General features: G+C 39.1%; 1 protein-coding gene across 3 annotated transcripts in view; it reads left to right on the top strand.

Moving 5' to 3' along the window:
* sdk1a (sidekick cell adhesion molecule 1a) overlaps positions 1-17,805 on the top strand; it is a 932,616-nt gene that overhangs the window by 718,129 nt on the left and 196,682 nt on the right. For all 3 annotated transcript variants that reach the window (XM_043711904.2, XM_043711902.2, XM_043711903.2), the window contains one exon: positions 4,711-4,809. In XM_043711904.2, the coding sequence (XP_043567839.2) occupies positions 4,711-4,809 (99 nt within the window). The remainder of the gene's footprint in view (positions 1-4,710; positions 4,810-17,805) is intronic.

The raw sequence follows: 17,805 nt of genomic DNA, 5'->3' as shown, positions 1-17,805 counted from the left end.
TCCCTGCTCCTTCTAAGAAATCAATACACTCCCAAACCAGAAAAGGTTAAATGTGGGTTTTTGTGTAATCTAAATGGAGAGAGTGTACAAAATGCTGCGGTTCAAGGGAACCTGAGTGCACTCATACACAAATCATAAGAAATTAAAATGAAAATGAAGTAATTCAGTAAGGCCAGTAGGCTATTGGCCTTTTTTACATTGGATATAGAGGATATAAGGAGAGGAAATCTTGCTCAACTGGACACAGGTGCTGGTGAGAATGCACTGAGTGCCAGCTTAGAAATTTGCAACCTCCACCAGCAAAGTACAATGGCAGCAGTGTGTATCATCTACAAGGTGCACTGTGACACCACCTAAATCTACAATCTCCACCACATCTCCAGCAGCGCTGGTTCTTTCGTTCTACCTCTCACCTTCTTACCCTCTCTCTGCAATTTTTTTCTTGTTTCTGGCTTCTATCAAAGTGTGAGAAATGTAATGTTCCTGCTATATACTTTTATCTTTTATGTCAAGCTGTTAAGCTATCTTTGGATGCAGGCCATCCTACTACTTCTACTCTTTATCATTACCTAAGTGAATTTTCAAACTTCATCCCATCTCCTCTAGTAGCCTGTCCTTGGAAATTATACACAAATGTTAACAACGCATGTCAAAAGAATCCTAGCAATTGTCAGTTGCAGATAATAAACCTGGCACTATTTTGAGAATTTTCATGACTTGCCTGCTAAAGCCCCATGCGAGTAATGAATGGGAATCCAAGCATTTTGTGATGCTGATTTTTAAGTAATAAAGAGCATTCATTTATGTAATACTTTTTATGACCTTAAGTCATCCCAAAGCTTTTAATAGCTAGTACAATTGCTTTGGATTGTAGGTATTACTGTAAAGTGTGTCATTTATAAATATATATTCTTGCAAAGAAATAATCTTCACAGGCAAGCCATAATGTGAAATGTAGCTGTGAGGGAAGGGTCACAGATCAACCTGATCCAGTTCTCATGTACTGTATACATGTTTGTATTTTCCATTATTTATTTAATGGGAAACAGTCAGAAATATGAACACGATGTGTTTTTTTTTTCTATTTTATGCCCGGCCCCTCATCACCTTTCCCACAACGCTCATTTCATCCTCTCTGCATGATACTGAGTCCAATTGTAGCATCCAAATGCTGCCCAGTTGAAATGAGTTAACTCATTTCTAAGATTTGTAATCACTTAATTGTCATTTCCTTATCCAAACATATACAGCAGCTTTTGTACATATGTCCTACCTCTTCACTTTTTTCTTTTTCCCGGATGTGCTCATTTTCTTCATATCCTTTAAAGATAGTCTAGCCCTTGCAACTAATTCTAGTTATCGTCTTTTGCATTCCGTAATTGACATGGAATTTTCCTGTGCCTTTTAACTATAACTTGGCAGAAACATTGCACATAAGCCAGTTTTGGAAAGCAACACACTATGTTCTCTTACAGTAAATATGCAGAAGAATAAAATCAGCATCCCTGGTGAGGCACTGTTGCATAAGTCCTTCAGCAGTGCTGCCTAAGGCCTTCATTGTTGATTTTTAAAAAACTCAGACATAGCTCATCAAAGGAGGAGGGCTGACAAGTGAGAGGGTTGGATTAAGTTCTACAGTCACGTCACAAGGCTCAGTGAGATTCACGAACTCTTCCCTGAAGATGTGCAGTGCAGGTTGTGTCCAGAATCTTCTTTGTTTATTCAGCTGCTTTCATTAGGCCAGAAAGACAATATTTGGCTGGCTGTCCTCAACATTTCTTTGTGTAGCTATACTAGGCTCTGTTTTACATCCTCCCTCTTCTGCTGAGCAGTGCAGATCTGTGAATGATCCGGGACTCTTAGTAGCATCAGGAATGAAGGATTCTAGCAGTCATTCCTCAACACTTAAGATAACATAAAATATACTGCTCAAAAGTAGGCAATGTTACCTAACCAGATCATGCCAGTGATTTTGCCTACTTCTGCCTCCTTCAGTCCTTCCTTGTCCAAGTTTTGTGGCATAAACCTTGAATTCAGCCTCCATCGTGCTTATTTAGCTTCCTCGTAAGTGGACCTGAACTTTTTATTTTCAATGTGGCTCAGTGGTTAGCACTGCTGCCAGGGACCCAGGTTCGATTTCAGCCTTGGGTAACTCAATGTGGAGTTTGTGTGTTCTCCACATGTCTGCATGGGTTTCCTCCGAGTGCTCTGGTTTCCTCCCACAGTCCAAAGATGTGCAGATGAGGTGGATTGGCCATGCTAAATTGTCCAAAGCATCCAAGGGTGTGCCAGCTAGTTTGATTAGCCAAGGGAAATGCATGATTACAAGAATGGGGTCGGGAATTAGGTCTGGGTGGGATGCTCTTTGGAATATCGATGTGAACTCGATAGGCCAAAAGGCCTGCTTCCATACTTGTAGGGATTACATGATTCTATGATACTCAATTGGTATTAGGTTCTACATTATCAACACTCTGGCTCCGAACGTGCCCTTGAATTAACTACCTGATACCTTGGGCGATGATCATATATTGATGGCCTCTAGTTTATCTCTCTTTGAAAAGGCAGAACACTCTGTGCCTACCCAATAAAACAATTCACATTTTTAAGCACACTTTTAAGTCAACTCGCAGACTTTTTCTCTGAAGAGAAAAGAGACCTAACTTTTTTATTCTTTCCTGACAGATATAACTTAACTGTTTTAGTTTCATTGACATAAATCGTTCTTTGAACACTCTACAGGACCACTATGTCCTTTTTTATGTTATGACAGCCAGAACTACAGTGCAGAATATCTATTCTAACCAAGATTCAACACATTTAGAATAACTTCTCTATTTGAAATAAACACTAGTCTTTGGTCTACCACCCACGTATTTTCCATGAAATATGCAGGTTCCTTCCTTCTCTCACTGAAGTGTAATACTTCATACTTATAAGTATTAAAATGCATTTGCCAATTATATTTCTATTAGCATATTATTTAATATCTCCTCACTGTTGTCTAACAACCCCAGTTAGGTGTTATCCACAAATTTAGAAACTAAGTTTAAATTATTAATGTAAATTGTGAGTAATGGTGATTTTATCACTGATCATTGTGTAGCTCCATGTTGCATTTTCTGCTGCTTTAAATAGTTATGCATCACCCATGCACTCTTTCTGTCGTTCAGCCAGTTAGCTATCCATTCTTTGATTTGCCCCTTGACTATAGTGACATTAAATATTATAATATTATATATTCTACTATCTCTGCACAACTCAATATAATCTTAACGGTGCAGCCATAGTCACACCTAGAACAAAGATCTTCTGGCAGATCGCATATGTACAAAACCTAGCATGACAAACTCCTGGATTTGTCACATCTGGTTGCAAATCAAATGTTTCCTTTTCTGATCAGCATGGTGCAGTTAGCATAGACTAAAGTGTAAAATTGCTATAAAGGAAGTGCTATTATTTCTTCTTATTAGAGTTCCAACGGTGCACCACCTCAGGCTGTACACATTGTAGGCTATATTGGCATTGTGAAAGAAGGACCATATTTTAACTATGAAATTTAATTAATTGAGGAAAATTAAAAGACAGTCATTAATTTGGAGGACTAAGACAATTTTTAGAAAATGTGAACCTTGATAAGCATTAAACTGCAGCATTGTGATTTTTGTAAATAATTGTTATACTTTGTGCCCATTTTGCTTCTGCAATACAACTTCAGATTTTTTTTTAAGATGAAATTCATGCAGAAATCTGATCGAACATTTTGCTTTCAATTGCATTCTGTGAAGTTCAGTCATGTATTTCCTCTTCTGCAAAACAGTACTTTAGACTTTTCCTGCATTTAAGATACACAATAGGGATTTGTACATCCTATTTCTGAACTTGCTATCTCTCTGATCATATCTTTTACTTGTTTTTTTCTGGGCTTTTTGCAAAATAAGATTTATCTGTTTGATTTTTGTTCTGGAATATTGCAGTCAAAGCTTAATTTTCTTGTCCATTTTTATATGCATGCATTTATCATTGGTTCAAAAATAGAACAGCATCAATGTGAGGTTTAACTGACAGTCAAAGTGGATGTAGTTGAAAAAGATTTATCTTTCAGGTGAAGGAAATAAGAGGGCAAAAATAAATTGAAATCTGCAGTTAGAACCCAGACAAATTGCTTTCACTAAGGTTCCATATATGATCATTTGCTCTCAATCAAACTAGTTATTAAAAAAGTTAAAAAATAATTAATGTATAGCAAAAAGATTTGTGTGTATTCCACTCCTCAGTCATTAACCCACAACTGTTCTGTTGTGAATTGAGCTTTAGTAATTCTTTAGCACAGACTGCCTAATGCCTAGCAAGAAAAATCCTAGTTCAATATTTACGTACAGAAATTATGCTCAACATATTTTTTGATTATTTAATATAAAAATGCAAGGAAATTAAAATAGGTGGAATACATTCTGATAATGCTCTGGTTTCAACAATAGTTTAATTTCTCCCCAGAATTGGTGCTGAAAATATAAACTGGTTACAATAAAAGTGCAAGCAGGTTAAGTAACACAAAGACATGTTTTATCTGACAGGACCTTGTGACATAGAATTACATAGCCCTTGAATTTGTGTGTTCTTTTTGCAGTAGTTCCTTATACATCCTGATTTAATCACACCACACTAGTCAGCCGCTGTCTCTAACAATAACATTTTAAACTTCTACAGGACCGGGAGCTGTTGGGCACTTGGGTTTTGCAGAAATACTTGATACCTCTTTGAAAGTCAGCTGGCAAGAACCACAAGAAAAAAATGGGATCCTCACAGGTAGGAAAATACACTAAAATGTATTCAAATGCATCTTTTACTACAGGAAGGTGTCAGTGTTTCAGTGCACATTTATGTGTCATTATCAAATTATTGGAATGTAAGCATTTTAATTGTGTTGTATGAATTTCATTGCATCTACAGTGTTAAAGCACTTGATGTACTTTAAATTGAATTATGCTGAGTGTCCAGGAATGTGGCATCAGTAAAAAAAAAATACAAAAAGCTGTAGTAGTCCTTTTATAACCAGTGGATATCTTAAAGAACTTTACGGCCAATGAAATGTCGTCACTCTTGTATTATAGAAAACATAACAGCCACTTTGCACATTGCAAACTTCCACCAAGAGCAATGTGATGATACATAATTGATATAGATAAATAATTGGTTTATTGAAATCTCATCACAGTGACAGGTGCTAAGGTGTGATGACAAAACAAGTAAAATGATTCAGCATAATTCATAACACAGTTATATACAATCATTAAATTAAGGTATAAAAGGATTACATAATTATGAGCATTTTAGTATACATATAATTGCAATATGTTTCAAAATGCAGGCCCCTCAATTTACAGAATAAAATTGAAGAGTCTGCTGCACTTTATTTTGTGTGAAAGTCAGTATATTGCCAGGTTGAATTATTACCTTCTCAATAATTTGCATACTATTTGAGTTTTATGAACTAGGACATTTTACTATATCCTGAATATACCGTCCTTTCTCCTTAATTGCATTGCATATGGACTACAGTCCAGTTATGGCAAGAGATAATTTCTGTGCGATGTGAGATTCAAGGTTTTCTTACTAATTCTAATTCAAGGCCTTGACAGCAGAAACCAACTTGTTCCCTTTTTTATAAATAAATATAAAACAAAACAATAAGAAAGTTATGATCCTGTATATACAGGGAGAAGTGAATAAAAAGTGCTCCCTTTATCAGTCAGGCAGTTTATACATTTAGCACAACAATTGTGTTGGCATGCCTGAAGTTTTAATCTTGAAGTGTTTTTTAGCATGCTGTGACTAGGTATCCAGTAAATCAGTCACTTCCATCATTACAAGACTCATTGCCTTGTCGAAAGTATACTGAGAGTAAACAAATCTTCCAGCAATTCGATGAGGTCGCCTGATGCAGCTGCTGTGCAATCTTCCGTAGATTTTCCAGTTGATGGAATTATGCTCAAACCTCTAACCAATGTCCCTATCAGTGCTTTTTATTTGCATATTGTGCATGTATGTGTTTAGAACAGTTATCAATCATAGTTTGATCATTCACAGTATGGTTAATCCAGTTCTCTTGATTTAATTGTTTAACAGTGTGCTGTTACTCCTTTACTTTTCTGACATTTTATTTAAAGGAAAGGGATTTTCATTTCCTGGTTTTGATCTGTTTTTGTATTCATTAAGAATTGCATGAACATCAGTGTACATACATTAATCCAAGTCATAAATGAATTAGCAAATGCAATCACTTTATAATCCATAGGGTACAGATTCAAGTACCAAGTGATCTTGAGACACTTCATGTTGCTAAGTGCAGTTACAATAAGTTCAGTCTCTTTTGGCAGTGATAACATACAATAGAGCTTTACTTAAATGAATGACAAAAACTAATGAGTTCATTATTTTCACTTTCTAAAAGTAAAAGCATGAATTTCAATTGCTTCCTTTTCCATTCTGCCTTCTATCTGATAGACTAAACTGCTGAATCAAGTCTCAAATGACATTTTTTTTTACTTCCAGAATGGCCACTTCATTACCATTAAGATCCTTGCCATCCTTAGATGTATTGTTAGTCTCATTCAAAGATGAACAACATTTGGGACACCCAGCTTTGACATTTTGCCCTTACTGAAATCTCCCTGACTTGTAATAATTTTTACAAACTGTCATTCATTTACAGGTGTTGTTGAGTGGGAATTTATACAATTTGCCCATTTCAAGATCCAGTCATAAAAATACCTTGGTGTGAGGAAGACAGTAACATTGAGTAATGTTACTTACAGAAAGTTATAAATTCATGAGGGGCATGGATAGGGTGAACAGACAAAGTGTTGTTCTCAGGGTCGGGAATTCCAAAACTAGAGGACATAGGTTTAAGGTGAGATATAAAAGGGATCTGAGGGGCAACTTTTTCATGCAGAGGATGGTGCATGTATGGAACGAGCTACCAGAGGAAATGGTGGAGGCTAGTACAATTACAACAGGCATCTGGATGGGTGCATGAATAGGAAGAGAGATTATGGGCTAAATGTTGGCAAATGGGAGTAGATTAATATAGGATGCCTGGTCGACATGGATTAGTTTGACCAAAGAGTCCGTTTCCATGCCATGCATCTCTATGACTCTAAGTCACAAACATTTTTGTAATTTAGAAAAATATCAGAAATACAATTGAGATCATATTGTCTGGGTGAGTAGTTGAGCTAGGAAACCTCACAACCTTAAAAATGTAATTGGGTTAGCACTCAAAATGTCATAACATTCAAGCCTGTGAGCCAAATGCTGGAAAGTAGAACTAGTGTAGATTTAAAGTAGTTTTTAACATTGCAGACTCAGTGGGCTGAAGGGCCTTTTTCGTAGTATGATTCTATGAACTGATTAGATGCCATTATATTAAGATAGCAATGACCTGTGGAATGTTAGAGGTAAATAAGATTTAATCTTTATTTAATTGGTGATTTAATAGCTATTCACACACATTATCTTTTTACAAGAGCACTCAGGAAGGGAGGTAAATACTTAATGTAAAACTGTGCACAGATCATTAAACACTACGTTTTTCAAGTGTGTTTTTTTTTATTTGAGTAGTTAGCATAAGATTAGTCATGATAATCTTGTACAGGACCATATTGTGAAAATATAATCAAAATGGTTAGCCCCTAATAATCTCTCAATGAGTGGGCTTTCTATGCTGTCTATACCTGCCAAGGACATCAGCTTATTCAGATTATAGTGTTCCCACTCAAAAGTGAAAGACTGAACAGATATTATGTTGATTCAGGCAGTTCACAGAAAAGTGCATTCAGACAGCAAGAGAATAAATTGATCTGCCACATTAATTCTATTATTATTGCTACAAAAACCAAATCAAGAGATTACAGCTGGTTTGCATAGATGCACAGGGATCATAACTGATACATGAGACTAAAAGCAAATGTCAATTTTGACCAAATTGGATTTAACAACACAAAGTTAACATGTAATCATCAGTTTTATAGATCTTAAAAAGTTCATATGAAATCTGAAGAATCTGGTGATGGTTTATATGTAAGTGAGAGTAATTAGCGAGTAGAATGTTAAAAAAATCATAAATCTAATCCAGTTTTTAGTAAAATAGTGAGACTATTATCTTAAAAGATATTTTACAAGTTTGGGCAAAGCAGCAGGAAAATCCCTGTGGGAATTCAAGGCACTGAACATTCTGGAGCAAACAGCAGAGAACAGCAAGTATCAGAGAAAAAATTGCTTTGTAAATAAAAAAAAATCTTCAACAGTTTCACATAACAGATAGTAAATGTAGAAAGTCTACATTTTTTGCATATTGCTATTGATATTATAATGTCATAGAGCTATATAGCATGGAAACTGACCCTTCAATCCAATTTGTCCCTGCCGACCAGGCATCCTAAATTAATCCTGTCCCATTTGCCAGCATTTGACCCATATCCCTCTAAACCTTTCCTATTCATGTATCCATCCAAATGCCTTTTAAATGTTGTAATTGTATCAGCTTCCACCACTTCATCTGGAGCTCATTCCATACGTGCACCACCCTCTGCGTGAAAAGGTTGCCCCTTAGGTCCCTTTTATACCCTTCCCCTCTCACCTTAAACCTATGCCGTCTAGTTTTGGACTTTGCTACACTGGGGAAAAGACCTTGGCTGTTCTCCTTATCCATGCCCCTCATGATTTTATAAACTTCTACAAGGTCACCCCTCGGCCTCTGACCCTCCAGGGAAACAGCCTCAACCTATTCATTCTCTCCCTATAGCTTAAACCCTCCAACCCTGGCAATATGCTTGTAAATCTTTTCTGAACCCTTTTAAGTTTCACAACATCCTTCCAAAGCAGGGAGACCAGAATTGCATGCAGCATTCCAAAAGTGACCTAGCCAATGGTCCTGTACAGCTACAACATGACCTCCTATACTTAGTGCATTGACCAATAATGGAAAGCATACCAAAAGCCTTCTTCACTATGCTATCTACTTGTGACTCCACTTTCAAGGAGCTATGAACCTGCACTCCAAGGACTCTTTGTTTAGCAACACTCTCCAGAACCTTCTGTTAAATGTATAAGGCTGCTCTGATTTGATTTTCCAAAATGTAGCATCTCATATTTATCTAAATTAAACTGCATCTGCCACTCCTTGGCCCATCTGATCAAGATCCTGTTGTACTCTGAAGTAACCTCCTTCACTGTCCACTACACCTCCAATTTTGGTGTTACCTACAAACTTAATAGCCATACTTCCTCTGTTCACATCCAAATCATTTCTATAAATGACGAAAACCAGTGGACCCAGCACTGATCCTTGTGGCACATTGCTGGTCACAGGGTCAGTTTTATGTTACTTGAAATCAACAAAAAAATTCCTGCTCCCTTGCTAGACTTCAGTATAGAGGTTTCTAAAATCATGAGGGGCATGGATAAGGTAAGTAGACAAGGTATTTTCCTTGGGGTGGGGGAGTCTAGAACCAGAGGGCATAGGTTTAGAGTGAGAGGGGAAAGATATAAAAGAGACCTAAGGAGCAACGATTTTACACAAAAGTGGTGCTTTATAGAATGATCTGTCTGAGGAAGTGGTGGAAACCAGTACAATTAGAATATTTAAAGGCATCTGGATGGGTATATGGGTCAAGTGTTGACAAATGGGACTAGATTAATTTAGGATATCTGGTTGGCATGGACTAGTTTGACCAAAAGGTCTATTTCCATCCTGTATATGTCTATAGTTCTATTATATATAACTCTATTTTTCTCATTTCTCTCTCCCTTCCTCTTTCACTTCTTTTCATTCCTTCTCTTAATTTCTCTTCCTTTCTAATTTATCTCTTGCATTATTGTTTTGTTTATTTCATCCTCCTCTTCACTCTTTCCTTCTTCCTCTCTTTCAATTAATTTCTGTTTCATTTTCATCTGTTTGTTCTCTTCCTCGCTTTTCTCTATTTTCATTTTTTTCTCACTATCACTTTCCTCTGTCTCTTTCACATTCTATCTTCCTGTTTTCCTATCCAAAAGGATTTTATTGTGGCCTCAAGCAGCTAAATATTGAGGTGCCTCCAGGGGTGGGATCAAAATAGATAAAGACAAAAGTGCCAGCTCAGATAGTATGTCAGTCTCCTCAGTACATTCCTGATCCTGGTGACTTAAATCAGGACAACCAGCCCCATAATCCCACTCAATCCATTAACAATGGGGGAGGGGAGGGGAGGGGGGGAAGCGGTGCAGCGCCTTGGTAGTAATGTCACTGGAGTAGTAATTCAGAAAACTGGGTTAATACTCTGTTCAAATCCTATCGTGGTAATTGGTGAGATCTGTATTAGGTTAATAAAATCTGGAATTGAAAACTAATCACGGAAATAATGACAATGAAACAATCATCTATAATCTCACCTAGTTCACTGATGCACTCAGAAAAATAACTCTGCCTTTCCACCCAGTTTGGCTGACATGTGAGTCTAAACCCACACCCAGTAGGTCCATTAGAGAAAGAGCAAAGCTTCCAAAAGCAATTTGGAAGCTTCTGGACACAAGGAAGGCAGTGGCTGGCAATGAGAGTATGATTTTGAGATTTTATGTCCAATAGTGATGAGGAACAACATCTGTCGGAAAGTCACATGACTGAGCATCAGTACAGGGACAAGGAGAAGAAAATCATAGATCCTATACTAACGCTATAGGAAGTAGAAGCACCCTGTATGACCAAAAACCAAAGACTGCAACTGTCCAGACACAATGTTACTAAGTCATATAGCTTTAATGTTGACACCACTGATCTTACATCACTGCTCACCTTGACACGTGTGAAGTCATCAAAATCATTTGGGCTGAACTTTGCTTTTGGTGTCTTCCAAGGATTAGCTCCAGATCTTAGCAAAACCACCCAAGTGGCTGCATGCTACTGCATTATGTATGACACTAACGGCCTATTTGCAAGAATGAAACGTTTTTTTCTTTCATTCTAAACAGTTGTGATCTAACAGATAAATATGACGGTAAATTTATTTCCATTTTCCCCCACCCTAGCTTTGTCATCAAGGCATCTATTGTAATTCACCTGATGAAGCTCTGATTCTTCTTCCACAAATGCTGCAATACCCACTGACTATTTCCAGTGTTTTTTTGTTCTTATAAGAATTTTCTGTATGTGTGAACTTACTTTCTTGACAACTGTCATGACTCCTTCATAGTCCACCCATCCAAACTGCTATAACTCTTCAAACTTCCAAAATTCTGTGGATGGTTTTGAGGAGAAGGGATATTGCTAATGAGAGAGCTCCCCGTCTCTCAATAACAGCATAAAACAGTGACACAGTGACAATACAACTAAAGCCATTTGCTCACTAATGAGGAGGCCATTGGGCTTCTGAACAAGATTGCATTACAGTCCCGCAAGGGTCTTCCTCATTGTGGTGGTCTTCTACACTTTCTACAACATGCTCCTCCAGAGAGGTGTGAGCCTTGAAGAGGGTGAGACTCTTAATCAAACAACCCATTGGAGGAAGACAAGGAACTGGAGGTGTAAGGGGATGATGCAGCACTGGCACGGGGAGTGACTGGCCTCAGTGTTTCTGTACTGCAGCAGCTGTGTGACCTTACTTTCTCCCATTGTTACTGGAAACCAATGCAAAGATGCTCATGACCAATCACTGACTTTCTCCTGGGGAGTTCTACAAGGTGCCCAATAAAATGAGTAACATAGTACTTACTATTGGAAGTTCTTAGCAAATTTCCAGAAAATATGTTAATTAGGACTTGGGCAAAAAAAGACCCAAAGTCACCTGATGTGATTAAAACTTTCTAAGTACTACTTGAAAGTTCTCAATAATGACTTGTTTCCTCTCAATCAACTGGTCACTGTTAGAAAAGGCATTTGTTCAAGTGCTAACCACCACAGTAACATGCAGGCATCCTGATGAGTACAAGGATGAAATTTAAGTGGTAGTTCTCCCTTTAACAATCTTCTGGACAGCTATTCCTTTCAAGCAGGGCCCACTATCTCACCTGCTCATCAACCCCTGAGTTTGTCACTTCTCTGATACCAAGGATGTGTGGGTACAACATCGATTGCCTCACCATAAGTAAGGGGCAAGTGAGCTAATTAACAGCTTGTTTGGACCCAGTAATATGGTGTTCACCATAACATGGCTACAGTGGAGAGCTAGTTCTTTTGAAAAATTTTTGAAAAGGCAGGAAGGAAGGTGATTCTAATTTTAGAGGGTGTGCAATGTGTTCTCTTTAATCATAATGTTAACTCTGATAACATGAACACAGATTGGATTCTTACTGCAAAGAAGTAGGTGAACGTTTATTTACAGACCAAATAAGTGATTAGTATGAATGTGCTTAACAAATGTTCCTCATGGATTTCAAACTACAGTAGTAAATATTCAAGATGGAGTTGATAATTTATACAAGAATATCTCACAGCATGATGTCACACAGATGTCATCACTTAAAAGTACATGCTTTAATCATGGATTCATACCATGTCACAGCATACTATGTGCATCTGCTGCCCAATCTGATAGGCTGGCAGCTTCCAAGCATGGGACCTAGTGCCCAGAGAGGGTGGAAGTCCCACTCTCTCCTTGTTAACACAACTCACTGTATCTTATTGCTGTTTGGTGTACTTTTATCTTGGTTGGTTTCTGACTAGCATTTTAGTTGGTAGGGTAGAACTGTCTGCCATCCTGGGAAAATGCATTCAATTAATTTAATTTGTCTTACTTTGTTTTTCACATTTCCAAATTTCAACCAGCTCCACCATTATTCTCAGGTAATATTTTGATTTTTGGAGAATTCTAAGATTAACTTGTACGTGATGATCCACAAATGCCAATTGGCATGCAATTTGAACCAGCACTTTACAGGTTATTGATATTTGGCACACTCAATTTGAGGCATATAAAAATTGACTGCATGCTAATTCTCCCTCTGTTTTTAGTTGGGCAACATACCTAAACATTCTGTTATCACACTTCAAAACCATCACCTCCACATGTTGTGTCTGCTTCTCCTGCCAGCTCTAAGCTATTTAATACAGGCTGTTAAAAGATCAAAGCTGGTAGGAGCAGCGTGCAGATCTATTTCGTTATATCACACAAGCTGCACTGTGCAGACAACAAAAAAAATGCCTCTGTCTTAATTTTCTCAGATGTTTATCAGTTGCCATAAACAGCAGATGTTTGGGCCAAGGGCCAAACAGGGGATTTGTGTTCTAAGAAATTATCATACTCAGCAACATGAGTTCAGTTAATGCGCGCTGGTCGCAATTCAGCCGATAAAGTAAATTTGTATTTTTAAGCATTTTGCATATAAAAAGGTTCATCAAAAGTTTTCTGAAGAAATATTTATTTTTTATGTATGTGACAGATTTTCCTGTTCCTGACATTGGGCACAATATAAGAATATAAGAACTAGGTGCAGATGTAGGCAATTCAGCCCCTCGAGCCTGCTCTTCTATTCAGTACAAACGCGGCTGATCTTATCTCGGCCTCAACTCCACTTTCCTTCCCATTCTCCATAGTCCTCGACCTGTCACTGCCTTATGCTCTTGTGGAGAGATGAGGAACTATCTCCTTGGAAATATCCCTTCTCTGCGAGAAACCATCCCTGGAATTTGGGCAGTTTGAACAGCTGTAGCAACCTGGATGGGTGGATTATGAAGGAGTCATGACAGTTGCTAATCTTCGTCTTCTCCTTCAACATTCATGGGGTGGCACAGTGGCTCAGTGGTTAGCACTGCTGCCTCACAACACAAGAGTCCCACGTTCAATTCCAGCCTTGGGCGACTGTGTGGAGTTTGCACATTCTCCCTGTGTCTGCGTGGGTTTCCTCCGGGTGCTCCGTTTTCCTCCCACAGCACAAAGATGTGCAGGCCAGGTGAATTGGCCATGCTAAATTACCCATAAGCTGAAATGGAAGTTGAGTCTGTCTTCAGCTGGAAAAGCAGATTAGTATTGCGAAATGGAAAAATCAAGTGAACATTTTTAGCTTGCAAAGTTGTTTTTTGAAGCAATGAAGTTGCTATATTGAGACCGAATAGTTCCAAATGCATGAGTTAAGGAATGTCTGCCTGAGGACTGTCCCCGGATTGGCTGAGCTACAATTTGTCACAAATTTGTATTTGCAGGGTAGCAAGAGACATCCAGAACCTGAACTGAAAATATTTTTCTCTTGCCCTCTCTCACATTCGAGTGAACAAACAAAAATAAACCAACGAAATAAAGAATTGAAACAAGAAAATACATAGGTCCATGTGGGTGGAGAGTGCGCTTGGGAGCAAGGGAGAGGGTGTTGGTGAGGGAGAGGGCATTGGTGAAGGAAAGAGAGAGTATTGGTGAGGGAAAGAGGATGAGGGAGTGAGAACGTATGAGGGAAGTAGACTTGGGTAGCGAGAGTGTCAGTGGGAGGAATATTTTTGATGCAGGAATGGAGAATTTGTGCAAATCCTATAAATGAAGATGACGTAAACACATATCCACCCTTCCTCAAAAAAAGTCTTTCTACAAACTAGGCTGGGATAGGACGAAATCCCATACTGTAAGACAACCTAGTTCCATCCCCTTGAGAGTTCTGCCGTGCTAGCTTTCAACATCAGGAGCAAACCAAAGTTAGTGCTCATCTCTATTTATTACGCAAAAAGGTAAAAAGATAGCTTTAGTAGTTAGCACTGCTGCTTGACACTTTTCAGGAGGTATTGATGTTAATTATTAATTTACGTTATTGATTTGTTGTTTTGATTAGATTCCCTACAGTGTGGAAACAGGCCCTTCGGCCCAACCAGTCCACAACGACCCTTCAAAGAATAACCTACCCAGACCCATCTCCCTCTGACTAGCACACCTGAGTATTTCCCTCACCAATGCTCTCTCTTTCCTTCACCAATGCCCTCTCCCTCACCAACATTCTCTCTCTCTCTCTCTCCCCCCCCCTCTCTCTCTCCCCCCCCTCTCTCTCTCTCTCTCTCTCCCCCTCTCTCTCTCTCTCTCTCTGTCTCTCTCTCTCTCTCTCTCTCTCTCACACACCAACGTTCCCCTCTCTCTTGCCAGCACCCCCTCCCTCTCTCTCTCCTTCACCAACACCCTCTCCCCCTCACCAACCACTCTCTCTCGCTCCCAAGCGCACTCTCCACCCACATGGACCTATGCATTTTCTTGTTTGAATTCTTTATTTCGTTGGTTTATTTTTGTTTGTTCACTCGAATGTGAGAGAGGGCAAGAGAAAAATATTTTCAGTTCAGGTTCTGGATGTCTCTTGCTGCCCTGCAAATACAAATTTGTGACAAATTGTAGCTCAGCCAATCCGAGGACAGTCCTCAGGCAGACATTCCTTAACTCATGCATTTGGAACTATTCGGTCTCAAAATAGCAACTTCATTGCTTCAAAAAACAACAACTTTGCAAGCTAAAAATGTTCACTTGATTTTTCCATTTCGCAATACTAATCTGCTTTTCCAGCTGAAGACAGACTCAACTTCCATTTCAGCTTACTTTCTAAAAAGGCAAAATAGGTAGTCCCTGACAAAGGCTAAAACTAAAACAAAATGGTGTAGATATTATAAATGTAAAGTAAAGACGAAGTGCTGGAAACACTCAGGTCCAGCAGCAACAGTGGGTCAAGAAATAGATAATATTTCAATTCAAGTATGACTTTTCTTCATAACTGGATTTCAGAAGTCCATATATGACTTGAAACATTAACTCAGGCCTCAATTTTCCAATTAAAATCTAAAATATTACAGCAAGCATTCAGATGGCATCATATCTGTCAGTATCCAAGGGTATGTTATCTCAAGCAAATGTGTTTTACAGCTCATTATTTATGCAAGAGAGATGGCTGTGTATATTATTTGACATATCACATGCTAAATGATCAGAAGTTCTCACTATTGACAGGCGGTTCCAGGGTCAAAGGTTCTGGGACTATATTTATAGGCCTTACCGGACGTGCAAACTAGCTATGGCACTGTGGTTGGAAGGCATTCAAATGGAGAGGGCAACAAGAGATGTAGTAGTAGTAATAGGTGACAGTATAACAAGGAGTATTGACCCCATTCTCTGAAGCAAAGAGCAACAGTCCAGCCTTGTGCCAGGGTTCAAGACAGCAGCTCAGGGCTGGAAAGGCACTTTTAATGGGAGAAAAGAAATCCAGTCATCTTGGTCCATATGGCTATCAATAACATAAGTAGGAATAAGGATGAGGGTCTGCATAGAGAATATGAGGAGTTTGGCACTAAATTGAAACTCAGAATCATACAGATGTATAGCACAGAAACAGACCCTTCGGTCCAACTCGTCCATGCTGACCAGATATCTTACATTAATCTAGTCCCATTTCCCAGCACTTGGCCCATATCCCTCTAAGGTGTAAGTGGGTACTGCAGATGCTGGAGGTTAGAGTCAAGGTTAGAGTGGTGCTGGAATAGTACAGCAGATCAGGCAGCATGCAAGGAGCAGGAGAATCGACATTTGAGAAAAAAACCCTTCATCAGGAAGCCCATCCTGATGAAGGGCTTTTGCCCGAAATGTCAACCCATATCCCTCTAAACCCTTCCTATTCATATATCCATCCTTTTAAATGTTGTCATTGTACCAGCCTCCACCACTTCCTCTGGCAGCCAATTCCATACATGCATCACCCACTACATGAAAACGTTGCCCCTTAAATCCCTTTTAAATCGTTCCCCTCTCATCCTAAACCTATGCCCTCTAGCCTGGACTCCCCACCCCAGCAAAAAAAGACTTTGCGTATTTACCCTAATACACCCCTCATGAATTATTAAACATACATAAGGTCACCTCTCAGCTTCCTGCGCTCCAGGAAAAACAGCCCCAGCCTATTCAGCCTCTCCCTGTAGCTCAAATCCTTCTCACCCTTGCAACATCCTTGTAAATCATTTCTGAACCCTTTCAGGAACTCAATAGTTTATAATCTCTGGGTTGTCACCTGAACTGCATGCATATTGATGTAGGGTACATAAAATTAGACAGACAAGTACATGGCTCAGAGACCTGCAAGGGTGAAGTGGGTTCTAATTTGTGAGCTCCTGACACCAGTATTGGGGAAAGTGAGGGTGTATGATTTGGAGGATTTACACTTCTTGTTGTGGTTCTGATCGCCGAGCTGGGAATTTGTGTTGCAGACGTTTCGTCCCCTGTCTAGGTGACATCCTGAGTGCTTGGGAGCCTCCTGTGAAGCGCTTCTGAGATGTTTCCTCCGGCATTTATCGTGGTTTGAATCTGCTGCTTCTGGTTGTCAGTTCCAGCTGTCCGTTGCAGTGGTCAGTATATTGGGTCCAGGTCAATGTGCTTATTGATTGAATCTGTGGATGAGTGCCATGCCTCTAGGAATTCCCTGGCTGTTCTCTGTTTGGCTTGTCCTATAATAGTAGTGTTGTCCCAGTCAAATTCATGTTGCTTGTCATCTGCGTGTGTGGCTACTAAGGATAGCTGGTCGTGTCATTTCGTGGCTAGTTGGTGTTCATGGATGCGGATCGTTAGCTGTCTTCCTGTTTGTCCTATGTAGTGTTTTGTGCAGTCCTTGCATGGGATTTTGTACACTATATTGGTTTTGCTCATTCTGGGTATCGGGTCCTTCGTTCTGGTGAGTTGTTGTCTGAGAGTGGCTGTTGGTTTGTGTGCTGTTATGAGTCCTAGTGGTCGCAGTCAGTTCGGAAATGCTCTTGATGTATGGTAGTGTGGGTAGTCCTTTGGGTTGTGGCATGTCCTCGTTCCGTTGTCTTTCCCTTAGGCATCTGTTGAT

The sequence above is a fragment of the Chiloscyllium plagiosum genome, unplaced genomic scaffold (genome assembly GCF_037043375.1).
Source record: "Chiloscyllium plagiosum isolate Xiang-an unplaced genomic scaffold, Cpla_swu_hap1 HiC_scaffold_20, whole genome shotgun sequence".
Taxonomy (NCBI): Eukaryota; Metazoa; Chordata; class Chondrichthyes; order Orectolobiformes; family Hemiscylliidae; genus Chiloscyllium; species Chiloscyllium plagiosum.
This window is presented reverse-complemented; position numbering and strand designations above follow the sequence as displayed.